This window comes from Gossypium hirsutum, chromosome D07, assembly GCF_007990345.1.
Source record: "Gossypium hirsutum isolate 1008001.06 chromosome D07, Gossypium_hirsutum_v2.1, whole genome shotgun sequence".
Classification (NCBI taxonomy): domain Eukaryota; kingdom Viridiplantae; phylum Streptophyta; class Magnoliopsida; order Malvales; family Malvaceae; genus Gossypium; species Gossypium hirsutum.
Genome location: NC_053443.1, coordinates 55988171 through 56001409, shown reverse-complemented (window position 1 = coordinate 56001409; position 13239 = coordinate 55988171). Strand labels below are relative to the sequence as shown.

The window sequence follows — 13239 nt, the reverse complement described above, 5'->3', positions numbered from 1 at the left end:
TTTTATATAATATCTATCTGAAGAGAGAGTATGATTTATGAACAGAAAATTTTAAAGCTAAAGTGAGGGTCAAAAGAATAACAAGTAATGAAATCATAATGGCTGCTTTTCTCGTTGAGAGAAGATGAAGCAGAAGGAGATTCTTTAGCTTTTGTTGGTGTTTGGAACCTGTAAATTTGACTTTGATTTACCTGCTTAGTGCTCTTCTGCCTAAACTCCTGTCTATAAAATTACTCTATTAATAACAATCTTTATCTTTGTTTATATGATTACCAGATTCATTTCATTCTCTTTGGGGTCATTTTTTTTTGGTCGGTAAAAGGGTCTGATTCAATGTTTATTGTCATACACGTTATTTCCTTGCGAATTTTACGCATATGAAAAGCTTTCTACACCACACAACAATTTATATTATATATACCATTCATATGCTAGAGTTCACAGATATGCGATATAATATATAGATAAATGTATGTATGCATCAGCCATGAACAGCAAACATGGAATTATATCAATCAACCCAAAAAGTCTAAACCCAACCAAAACAGCTGGAACCATAAGAAAAAATGGCCTAAGAACAACCATGCAGCTACATCAACATGACAACATGCAAAGAAAAACACCACCAAAGACTCAATGTCAGCCAAGAAAACACAAAGCATAACTAAGATAAAAGGTTCATCATTCCCTAACACAGGAAAATGGAGTTTTGCATACAAAATATCATAGTTCTGACTTCATCTTCCTCACTCGCTAGCTAAGCCTCTGTCACCACATCACAGTTTTGACTTCATTTTTCAACAAACTGGTTTTGAAAAGTCTAAAGCAGAAACAAATGCTTTGGGTTGTTCCCTTTCTTTCAAGTTCTAAACAAAAGGGACATCTACAATAACTTTGCAACTTCATTTCTTTCGGTATTTGTCTTCTGGCTTTTTTGACAATATAATCATTACCTGTGGTGAAAATTTTGTAATTTGCGGCAAAATGGAGAAAATTTTGCCCAAATAAGATGATTATATGTTGTTGTACTTTAGTGTTTCAGCTTCTGTCTTTTCCCTAGCTCATGTTTTAACCAGATCTAATGCACCACAGGAGTTTGCATGAAGAGGAACTGCATACAAAAATGATAGGATTGTCATCATCAGAAATAAAAGACTTGAAATAACAATCATGCTTGATTTAAGTTAGAACTGTAAGTTACATGCCTCAAATGATTTTCCTGCTCTCTCAAATTCCAGCATGCTAAGAGCGACTTCACAGCTCTGTGAGACAATGGGCTCAGGATCCCTAGCAAATTCCTCAAGAAGTGCTACACTTTGATCATCTACAACATGGGCACAATGTGGAATTCAATTAGACTAACCCAAGAAGTCAGAACAGCAAAGATGAAATATTCATAAGCCACAGTAGTAATCCAAGAAAGTGAAAAAAGAGAGCAGATCTCATTGCTCAGCAGTACTTATTGCCTATCCCTTACGACAACAAAAATTGGCCCATGAAAGTCGCATTATCAACCCTCACAGAAAAAGCAGTTTATGTCGGCCTATTAGCATCACATAGTCATTACCTGCAATGGAACCGAGAGCTTCAGCAGCTTCATGTCTAACCATTGGGTGCTCAGTCTCATTCCTGAGTATATTGCTAAGTGCAGCTGAAGCAGCTTTATTTTGCAATTGACCCAAGACATAAGCAACCTGCATTGTAGCAAGTTGACAAACATAAAGATCCCTCTGGTTGTAAAGGAAACACATTAAGGTTGCATAAAGACTAAGACATTGATTAAAATAACACTGTCAAACCTCATGCTTCAACAAAGCACTTTTGGCCCCCAAAGAATCAATAATGGCAGAAACAGCTTCCTCTCCACCATGGTTCCGAAGAGCAAAGAGAGCTGAATACCTCTCATACATGCCTCTTGCTTCATCCAACAGCACCTCCCTTAATATTAGACAACATTGTTAAATAGCCTAAACAATAACATGGAAAATTTAAAGTTGCATCCATCACCAATAATGAGAGTACCTAAGTTTATCAACAGATGAATGAGATGAAGCTGGTGCAGCAGGATCAACTGACAAGAAGGGTGACTTTTCTGTCATGGATGATTTGTCATCACTACCATCGGATTTTAACTCCTCAATTCGCTGGAGAGCCAGTTCACATGTTTCACGGACTTCTGGAGCAGGATCTAGAACCAAACTATTCTTCAAAAGAGGAATGTTACTCTCCAAACCAATGGCACCAAGTGCTTCAGCTGCCTGTAGCACAATAACATATGAACAATTGAAGGAAAACAGCCATTGTAGAACAGAGATAAATACAATACATAACCGTAGAACAACAGTGTAACATGAACCAACCTCATGACGAACGATGGGATGCAAAGAAAGATCATTTAGAACTACTTCCAAAGCAGGAATAGCTTCAGCATCTTGCATTTGACCCAATGCAAATGCAGCTTCATGAGCCAACAAATTTGATGAATCCCTTGTCGCTGCAAGAACATAGATTGCAACAAAGATTAGACTATTCAGTATGGTTAACACTTAACAGAGCAGAATATTTTACTATTATTAATTCATTGATAAAGTTACCATTTACTCGTTTTATTTTGTGGGATTTTCCAAATATATAATCAATTATTGCAACTAAACCATAGAATTTATCCCAGATCAAGTCACACTAATTCCCATCTATCTATGCATTTTCTACATTAGTTTGGCTCCAAATAAAATGATGCAAACGGAATCAGAAAAAAAGTACTAAAAAATTGAAGTAATTACTCTTCTGTTTAGCATTACTTAATTATATATATACTTAAAAAAACACACATATCCTCAGGCAGAAACTAAACAAAAGAAAAAGACGAATAGAGATTTGTAAAATTAGGAAGCGCATGGACCTTGAATGAGAGCGTTGCGAGGGGCAGGGCCTTTGAGGTTGCGAAGGGAGAAGAGAGCTCGGAAGCGCTCGGATATGGGTTGTGTCGGGTCAAGCAACCGGTCGCATAGAAATTTCTCCATGTCGGATGCTGATACGCCGTCGACCAAGGAACACATGAGCGGGCGATGCAGATCAGTTGGCGGACCCTTGAGAAGTGGCTTGGAAACGACGCGAATCGAGGTCTGGGGACTAGGATTCTTTGTTAAGAGGGAAAAAGATTTGGGTAAACTAAATTGATAGTCACCAACTATTAGTAAATTTACTATTTAGTCACTTAACTATGAAAAATTGTAAAACCTCACTCCATTATTCGATTTTATCTTCTTCTTTTTTTTTGGCAACTTTTAAAATTGATATACTAAAAAATTTGACCCTCAATTTTCATACATTATGTTGGTCTAATTTTAATTCTCAAAAAATTAGCTCTTTATGTTTAAACATTGTGCATTTTAGTCCATTATTGCATTTTTTTTATGATCATCTCATCGAAAAAGCTTAAAAAAACAATATTTTAACTAAATTTGATAGAAAAATCAAAAAATAGAAACACCCAATATCATAATTTTTACCTTTTCATTCTTTTCTCTTAATGCTCTGTTCTCACCATTACATAAAAAATTTAATGATTGAGATTATTCTTCTCCAATTTTATAAGATTTAAGCTTGAATTGTTTGACATTAATTCCTGCGAGCTGCTTTTTTTGTTGTTGTCATTATCGTTACCCTCTTCGACAAACATAAAGAATCTCGTCACTTGTTCACTTAACCTAATATTAAGAGGAAAAATGAAAACCATATTTGAAATCATCAATGTTTGGACCTGAAGATGCAATACGTTTAGCTAAGTCTGACAAATGAATAAGATTAACATATCGGGGAGCTAGAGTTCAGATTAGACCCATCCATGGCCAGACCACCCAGCACGAAAATCTGTCTGAAAAGTGGGAGGGTTTGAGTAAAAATATATATCTGAAAAATAGGCTTGGCCAAAAAATAAGGCTCGTTTAGAAAATGGGTCGAGCTTTGGGTAAGACTTTTTTTGTCCGAGCTAGGCCCAACCCAAATATGTAAAAAAATGTTATTTTTTATTATTTTGCTAATATTTCACTATTATGTTACTACTATTTTGTTATTATTGTTTGGATATTGTATAACTCTTGTTTTATTGTTAACTTTGTTACTATTTTAGAGGCATTTGCTTGTCAAGTTGCACCTATTTTAGTATTATTTAAGTATACATATTTTTTAATTTATTTTTAATTTTTTGGGAAACATTTATTTTAATGTTTTTAGTATTTTTGATCTATTATATTTTTAAAAAATTATATAAACAATTAATACGGGTAGCCCTTGCCCGGGTTTTAGTATTTTCATCCGGATTGTACTTGAGCAAAATTTTAGACCCATTTTCGAGCAAAACTTAGGCCTAGAAAACGAGCCTAAAATTTTTGGTTGGGCTTGGACCAAACTCGACCCAACCCATGGACACCTCTAGTTCAGATAAAGTTGTGAATAAACTCAAGTTATTAATTGTTGGAGCAGACTTCAAATCATGGATTTCGTCAATAAATGAGAGAGATTAAAGTGTTGTCACTTCATCCCTTTGCGATGTTGTCCTGTGTTTGACTCCGTGGAAAATTGAAAAACAACAACAAATAAAATACCCAAATTTTGAAAAAAAAAATACCTAATTCAATTACTCAAAAGTAAAAACTATTCACTCCGTTAATTTAACCATAGTTGAAGATTATTTAGTTTAATAAAATATAAAAAAAATTCAAAAAAGGTTTTTGTTCTAATTTGTAATTTACACATGGTGAGTTGAATTATTTTTTCATGTAAAGAATATAATAAATTAAGGTAATGTATAAATATTAAGGGTTAAATTGTTAATAATTAAAATTAGATTAACACAATTTGTAAACGTTGAGAGTTTAATTTATTTTTATGCTGAATTTAAAAGTTTCCATGCTATCTTCGCATTGACTATTTAACTACTGGTGGTAAAAAAAATATATGAATAATTAAGTGACGATTTTATAAATTTTAATAATCAATTGTCTAAAAAGAATTTACTAATAGTTAGATCACTATCGATGTAATTTACTCAAAAGATTATTAACTTTCATACTAAATACAAGGAACAAAATACGATTAGGATTTTAATATCCAACCCGTGTAAAGGACCAATAGTCCTTTTAAATTTTATCCAAAATTAAAAAATTGATTCCATCCTTCCAAATTAAAATCCGATCAAATTCGATATGATAATAAAAGTTAATAATCTAAATTTGTCCAATTTAAAATTCAATATTGTTAGCTTAAATAATCACATGTTATCCCGACACTCTATCCAACCCCCCTTATCGCCAACCATACTTTGTCATGCATCAGTCAGTTAATATAATGGACACATTTACATAGATTTCACTCATACCTATTGGGAAATGTGTCCTTATTGTAGTAAACATGTAATTATTTTCTATATATTTGAACGATGAATAAATAAATTTCACATTTCATTGTTATGTTTTTTATATTTCTGTCTTTCATATTTTGCATGCATAGCAAAATTGTGACAAGAAAATATTAGTTCACTGATTGTCTAAGTTCAAACTAATGATAGGTGGCACTGTAGGAATGTTTACATTGCGAGAAAGACAACATACTTTAGTAGATAATCTAAAGGAGTCTGTAATCTTGTAGAAGAATCAAAGTGAGCATTTGATTCAAATACTGAGAATGATTATTATGTCGTTTACAATTCCAATTGAGGAGATGGCTAGTCTTGGCTATCGGAGCAGTTGGCTTTACGGGTAAAGACATAGGTGTATTCATTGGTAGAATGATACATTGGACTAGACCCAAGATGAATTAATTTTGAATCTGTTTGTGAATTAATTCACTTGTGACATTCATGGTGTGATTTACTTAACTCCTGAGTTAGTCACTAACCATGTGTATGTAACTCATGTGCTTCAATCATGGTACTTCTTGTGGACTGACTCTATGATTAAGTAATTGTAAATTATCGGAAAGATGCTTTTGGACATAACCTAATTGTATATATCCGATTGGTCTCACCGCTAGCTCAACAAAAGTTTGATCGGACTGCATTTGAATCAGAAGAAAATTCTATGACTTTGGAAATAATTTAATTGAGTCAATTTATTTGATTTGAAATTAAATTGGGAGATCATAAGAATTGTTTAACTAGAGAATTTGATTAAAGAATTTTAAAAAAATTAATTGAAAAATCTAAGTGATTTTTAGAAATGTTAATTTTGATCAAGTAAAATTAAATAAATTGAATTAATTAAAATTAATATGATATTTTTAGAAATTAATTTTCAAGTCAGACAATTGGCCTAATGGATAATTGAATTTGAAAATTGGACTTGAGATCATAAATTGGGCCCAAGAGCTCAAAATTGAGACCAAGACCCAAAAACTAGTCGAGCCGAGTTTGGTATGTGAAATCGGGCCGACCAGCTGGACCGGACCAGTTGGACCGTCACTGGCCCGGACCGATCCGACAGAAACCAAACCAGCTTGGGGGTGCTGGTGGCATTCCAGTGGTTATCAAATGATCGGCGGCGGCAGTTCTTTAGTAGGAAGAATTACACTCCTACTGGGACTATACAAAAGAATTTGATTTTAAATTAACTATTCCAAAAGCAATAATATTTTAATAGATTTAATATTAAATTAAATTTAATACTTATTTTAATAGTATTTTATTAATTTAATATTAAAGTGATTATCTTAATATTAAATTTAATTTAATGTTTATCTTATAGATAAATATTATATTAATTTAATATTAAAGTGACTAAGTTTAATCATAGCTGAACTCTCTAAACACTCTCTATATAAAGAGAGCCTTGGGTCATTATTTACACACACTTAAAAAGTTGTAAAGAGAAAATTCATTGAAGAAATTATTTTAGAAAATTTGTAGAGATATTTTTTCTTATTTACAACTTGGCCTAAAAGTTTAGAGAATTTACGAAATTACATCACTTGTAACTTTTGTGAAAAGTTTTCTGATTCGAAGCGAGCCCAGACTCGACAGATGTGAGCTTAAGGATAGCAAATAAGACTACTTGGTTGAAGCATTCATCCTAGACAAATAAAAAAGGTACAATTTTGATTTAATGTTTATTATTTTAGATATCATACCAAGTTCTTGTTTTGGAAAATAAATTTTAAAACTCTGATTTTTCCATAAATTTATTTTTAATCGCGTTTTCAAAACCTGGTTTTCCAACAATACCCTTAACAGAATCTTATTTCCCAACACATAATTTTCCATACATGCTTACCACACATTGTCATTTCAATACGTGCATACATATGCTTCATAGTAACACACAAACATACATACGCACTGCAACTCCTAAAGAAGATATGCTCATCTATATGGACATCAATTGTGTAAAGAATCATTTTAAGATGACGTGCATGAGACGGGTCTAGAGAGTCACCAGAGACCTACCTTTACCTCGGCCTGGAGCTTCTGTTTCAATTGTCCTTCCCAATTCAGTAGCTACAACTGCTTAAAAGATTATGAAATTTCCATTAGAATCCCATTTATAGATAGTTTACTAATGTTTCAACTACGTATGACCCCCATGCAGGGCCTTCCACTCACACCTTACTGTTCTTACACCTTTTAACATCCTTACTCTTCAACAATCAACAATTATAACATACAAGACTATAAGACTTACTAGAAAGTTAAATAACGAGGTCTTAGCTCTATTTTAACGAAGAAGAAGAGAACATTTAGGTTAGAAAGAAGAACCTGAACGTTGAGTAGAAAGAAAAACCATTTGGAATGTCCCCCTCCCTTTAATAAATATATATACCCTTGGTCCCCTTGATTTTCCCCACCAAATCTAGGGGTAGGTAAAAGAAAATATGGCGAAGATCTACTTTACTGTTGATCAATCATGGAGAGGGTCAAATCAATCAAATTGACTCCTAACTAATCCCATTACAAAAACCAACTTGAACAGTGCTCATGCAAACCGAACGTACTATACTTTGGAGCGTATGACATGATCTTAAAGACAATTAAGTCTCCTACAGCTTTCTCATACACTTGCTAAGCTCTTTGTGCACATCCAATACTCTAGGACATGCTCTTCCCTAGGCGTACTTTTTCTTGGGTGTATTCTTTCTTCACTTGAAGACGTCCTATAAATAAATCCTTAGATACCGCTAATGGGAGGATACTTTAACGATAGTATGCGTCAATACTCTAACTCACTAGCAAGTTACCAGAATAGCGGATTATACTACCACAGTGCCAAAATAATTTACATACATACTTTACTCACCTTTTTGGATCTGTCATTTTTGGGGTGTGACATGATCAAAATACAAGTCTACAAAGATTAACTAAATGTTATCAATAAAAAAATGGATCTTTTGTCAACTCATTTAGTTAAAAGGTAAACAGAACACACTTCATAAAAAATGGATTTTAAAAATAAAAAGTGTGTTCTATTTACCTTTTTGTTTGATCAAGATTGTTTGTGTTTCTTCTAGCTTTTGTCAACTCATTGGATCTTTTGCTTAGCCAACTCAACTTCTTTTGCCTCAGCATAATGTTGGTCTTCTCATGAATAATTTTATCAACCAATTAGTTAAAAAAATTACAAGTTTACAGATCACTATACTACACTTAGGGCACCAAATCTAACAAATACTACCTCACACAACATCTAAGTTCAGCATGGCATAATCCCTCAATGTGCGATGTGTCATTTGTCTCGAAGCGCTAAACTCGTAAGAGTGGGTCCTCAAAAATTGGACTATGCTTCGATGGATAGATTTATGGCCAATCCTCTTTTAGAAATAATCCTCGTCTAATGTTGTTCAGCGTCCTCTCTAGCTTGGGATTAAATGAGACCAGCTTGTTGTTGCTCCGATTCATACACTGAGCAATTTTAGCCACAAGAAACTCAAACAATTAAAACAAAGAAATAAACAATAATATAACAAAAGAGAAAAAAGTAGTGCACAAAAGAAAGTAAAACGTTATCTATAAATCTAGCTTTCACTAATTATCTCCCTAACAAAGCATGTAGAAATTAACACAATTCAACTTATCACACACACAAATCTCCCCGACAATGGCACCAACAACTTGATTGTGCGCCACATGTATGTATACCGAGCAGAGAAAATTGTAAATAAATAAACGTGAAGTGTGGTACTCTGCGAGTGTGACAGGTCATTTGTAATACTTATAAGTGTACAATGAAACACTTAGAACATGCAAATAAGGGGGCTTGGTTGTTGCGAGTAGTAAATTAGCTTGAAGATGTGAATCGACAATTATGATGTTGTAACTGTGACTTGGTTGTTAATGAAAGAGGTTATTGAGATTTTTGAATAAACATAATGAATCGAGGAAGATGAGAAACTGAAATTGCCTTAATCAAGCGGAAGGTTAGTGCTTAAAGTTACTAAAAGTGATTGGAAGGTAGTTGTTTGGAGTGATGATCTAGGTTCACGATTTTGAGTATTTGTGATGGTTAGACTAGTTTGATTGGTGAGAGAATCCTTGACTTTTGTTAAAAGGGATTCCTATAGACAATACCAATTATTGAGGTCAATTTTTGAGGAAAATGATTTGGGTGACGAAGTTGGTGTTTCAAGTTATTTGTAAGATAGAAAAACAAATTAGAAGGTATCAGAGTTAATCTTCCAAGACACCTTCTAATGCTTAATCCCATAAACTTTGAAGAAAATAATTTTAAAACGTGCATAATTTAAAGTGTGTCATACTTAGTCAATGTTGTGGTGTAAGTTATTTATAAATTTGTGATGCCTACTAAGGCATGATAACATTATGAGCTTTACGTTTCATCCTTTGTTAATTTGTTTTAGGACTAATGTAATTTTTGGCCCCCAAATTTGACAATGATGTCTACTTTGATACACATATTTTTCTTGTGTCATTTTAAGATTATGTCAATTAAGAAAGTATAAATGCCCGGATTATGTAAAAAAAAAGTTAAAAGAACATAAAAGAAAAAAGTTAAATTGCTCAAAAAAAAATGGGGACCAATTCTAGAATTTAATCTGAAATTTTTGTTTAAAATAATGATTTAACATGCCACGTTAGCTTACTGTTACACCATTAACAATAATTAACGGTTCAGTGACTAAAATGTTACAACACGATAACGTAAGTGACTAAAACATAACGTTTCAAACATAAGTGACTAAAATGTAACCTGAGACAAAAAAAATGACTATTTTTGTAATTTACCAAAAAAATACATATATGAGGTTTAAGTGTTAATGATGGCAACAAAGTTAGACGAGGCAAATATTATTAAATCTATCACTACTACCATTTTCATGAATATTCGATACATCCATCCATCCTCGCCTCATTTCGTTTCAAATTAATTTTTTTTACTTATCTTTAATATTTTTAATTTTTTTAAAGTTAAAAAAAAATATTTAAACATAATTCTTAAAAAAAACATTTAAATATAAAACATATGAATTTTTTTTATATTATATTATTACATTTTTACATAAAAATAAAATGATTATTTCATATAATAAAAGGAGTCGAGAACCCTATGTGATGGCTAATGGTCGAAGGTGTTCACGACTCTAAGTGTGACTTGGATTCGAGTAGTGCTAGTACCTTTTGTTGTTCGGACTTTATCCTATTATTGTAATTAAAATAAATAAATAAATAAAAGGAGTGGAGACAAGACAAGTAGCTATCCACTTTCCAAAATCCATCTGGTTGGGTTTTACCATCCTATTTAGTATTCAGCAACGTAAAATGTAAATCATCAAATCAGTATATTTATTTATTTATATCTTACTATTTTGCTACCATAGCCGGGAAGGAAAGAAATCCAGTCCATCTTCCTTTTCAAACACAGATTTTGATTCTCCTATTTTGAAGAACCATGAATCCTCGAAGGTCAGTTCAATCTTCATTCTGCCATTTTTCTTTAATGTAATCAATGCTTTGGTCGTCTAAAATCGCTTGCTTAGATCTGTTCCTGATTTGTTCGCATCTGATCAGTTTTTTGTTTTTGAAATCCTTGCCTCATTTACCTTGCCCCATTCCATATGATTTTTCAATTACTCTGATATTCCGCACGATTTATATCAAATTTTGCTTTGTATTTGAGAAAGGATCAGTTTCTTGTTTATGTTTATCAACTCTCAGGGCTTGTGATCGAAGCAGGTATTGCCATTATAGCTACGTTCATAGATCATAATTTTCAATCATCCATCTTTCTAAAAGCTGAAATTTCCTATCTAATCATATAACTAGAACGATACGACTGCACTTTGATTGTTAATTTTCATTATGACCTTGGTTTATGGATTCTATCCTTCATATGAAGGAAGTTATTCTGACTGTCTAATTAGTATAAAAGTCCGCTTTGGATGCAGGGACATGCGTAACAGCAGAGTTGCACTCTTTGATGGCATCGAGGAAGGTGGCATAAGGGCCTCATCTTCTTACTCACATGAAATCGATGAACATGAAAATGAAAGAGCAATGGAAGGATTGCAAGATAGAGTCAATCTACTGAAGAGAGTAAGTCTGATCGTGGCTGCCGAACGGAGCCCGTCTATCTTATGCCATTACTAGTTCAATTGTTTCATTGTTTGTTTCTATTGATGCCATATATAACCACTTAACGAATTAGAGTTCTTTTAGCATTTTACCCTTGTCTTGGGATGTTAGACTCCTTTTATTATTTGCGACAGAACGTTTCTTTTATATTCTTTAGTTCCTATTCCTTCCTGTTGTATCCTTGACAAAGCAAAGGAGGGGCTGGGGGGAGGGGGTGATCCTGAAAGTCTATTTTTAAAGAGCATTAAAGGTGATAAGCTCCTGCGAGTATAGCAGTCTTTTGGAGAAATCTGTGTTTTATTTTGGGTGAAGGTTTTTTTCCCTATTATTCAAGTGTTAAGGATTTGTCATGGTTAGGGGTATATTTCAATCTTGAATCCTGATTCTGTGACTTGTTAAATGAAATGATGATATCTTCCAAGGTAACGGAACTGATAACATACATTTATGTCCTGAAACTTCTGTTTTTTACTGTAAACACGAATGTTATGCAAACATATTCTGATAAATGCCACTTCAATAGCTGTCAGGTGATATACATGAGGAGGTCGATAGCCACAATCGCATGCTGGATTGGATGGTAAGTATGCAGCAGCAGTAAAACTGTCTTTTTCTGAATATTATTGGTTTTGTCACAGCTGATGTTAGTATATGGCACATGGTTTGCATGTAGGGAAATGGTATGGATGCATCTAGGGGAATACTCTCAGGAACTATGGACAAGTTTAAGATGGTATGTAAACTAGATAACTTTTTCCCTTTGTGATTTTTGTGCAACTTCTTTTGCTTTCAGCTTTAATTTCTTACTGATATTTGAGCATGGATATTGTCGATAACTAGTACATCAACTGTTTCATGCCATAACAATGAATTCAATCTGCCTCTCAGGTATTTGAGACCAAATCAAGCAGAAGAATGTTTACATTGGTGGCATCTTTTGTGGTTGTTTTCCTTTTCATATACTATCTTACTAGGTAGCTGGTCTACGGTGTTTTTGATACAGCTGAGAACTTTATGTTACAATTTGTAAGACCCTTTTTATACATGGATACTGAAATGTGCTTCCGACATGTAAGATATTTTCGTATGTTTATATGAAGATTTCTTGGTATATCAAACATAGGCCTTTGTTAAAGTGTTAGTAATATGGTATTAAAATTTCGTTAGAAAATTTTAATATTTGGGTAGTCAATTAAGTGAAAAGAACTAAATTGAAAAAATTGTAAAAGTTACTAGAAGGATTAAATAGCTCAATTGTTAAATGAGGAGGGACATAAATTGAAAATAACCCCAAAATGAGATATTTTCGGCGGCATAAGCTGAGAAAAATCAGGAGAATTGGTGAATTAAGGGTAAAATTGGAATATTGCAAAATTTACTTTAAAAGTTAGGACTAAAGTGGAATTATCTAGATTCCTCTTTATTTTTCTGCATTCCCATCAGCCAAAAACGTCCTAAGGGTTTCTTCAAGCTGTTTTTTCATAATTTTTGCACCAAGTGAGTTAATCCTTTCCTTTTTCTTGTAATTTTTGCGTTTCTAAGACTTTTACAACTAGGTCCTATTACTAAATTCATTAGTTTTTGATTTTATAAATGAAATTGAAAGTTGCTATGAATATGTGCTGGAATTTTATGATGAAATAGCATGAAATTGAAGCTTT

The 13239-nt window shown here is 33.0% G+C and overlaps 2 protein-coding genes across 2 annotated transcripts; one reads left to right on the top strand and one right to left on the bottom strand.

Annotated features, from left to right (window-relative positions):
• Nucleotides 1-639: 639 nt before the first annotated feature.
• Nucleotides 640-3208, bottom strand: LOC107936746 (deoxyhypusine hydroxylase). The gene is made up of 7 exons (XM_041097970.1): nucleotides 2903-3208; nucleotides 2361-2494; nucleotides 2023-2258; nucleotides 1800-1938; nucleotides 1568-1694; nucleotides 1206-1324; nucleotides 640-1111 (listed from the first exon to the last, which is right to left on the bottom strand). The coding sequence occupies exons 1-7, from the start codon at nucleotides 3057-3059 to the stop codon at nucleotides 1079-1081; spliced, it is 945 nt and encodes a 314-aa protein (XP_040953904.1). The 5' UTR covers nucleotides 3060-3208; the 3' UTR covers nucleotides 640-1078.
• Nucleotides 3209-10707: 7499 nt separating this feature from the next.
• Nucleotides 10708-12653, top strand: LOC107936725 (bet1-like SNARE 1-1). Its single transcript, XM_041097969.1, has 5 exons — nucleotides 10708-10909; nucleotides 11392-11539; nucleotides 12102-12158; nucleotides 12252-12311; nucleotides 12467-12653. Exons 1-5 carry the CDS (start codon nucleotides 10896-10898, stop codon nucleotides 12554-12556), a joined length of 369 nt encoding a protein of 122 aa, XP_040953903.1. The 5' UTR covers nucleotides 10708-10895; the 3' UTR covers nucleotides 12557-12653.
• Nucleotides 12654-13239: the final 586 nt, after the last annotated feature.

What these genes read in the sequence shown, in the direction of transcription:
- LOC107936725 (XM_041097969.1), top strand. An exon ending in ATCGCATGCTGGATTGGATG is followed by an intron (nt 12,159 to 12,251) that starts GTAAGTATGCAG and finishes GTTTGCATGTAG; the next exon opens with GGAAATGGTATGGATGCATC. An exon ending in CTATGGACAAGTTTAAGATG is followed by an intron (nt 12,312 to 12,466) that starts GTATGTAAACTA and finishes TCTGCCTCTCAG; the next exon opens with GTATTTGAGACCAAATCAAG.
- LOC107936746 (XM_041097970.1), bottom strand. Translation starts at nt 3,059, where the DNA reads ATGTGTTCCTTGGTCGACGGCGTATCAGCATCCGACATGGAGAAATTT. An exon ending in TCGCAACGCTCTCATTCAAG is followed by an intron (nt 2,495 to 2,902) that starts GTCCATGCGCTT and finishes ATGTTCTTGCAG; the next exon opens with CGACAAGGGATTCATCAAAT. An exon ending in ATCCCATCGTTCGTCATGAG is followed by an intron (nt 2,259 to 2,360) that starts GTTGGTTCATGT and finishes ATTGTGCTACAG; the next exon opens with GCAGCTGAAGCACTTGGTGC.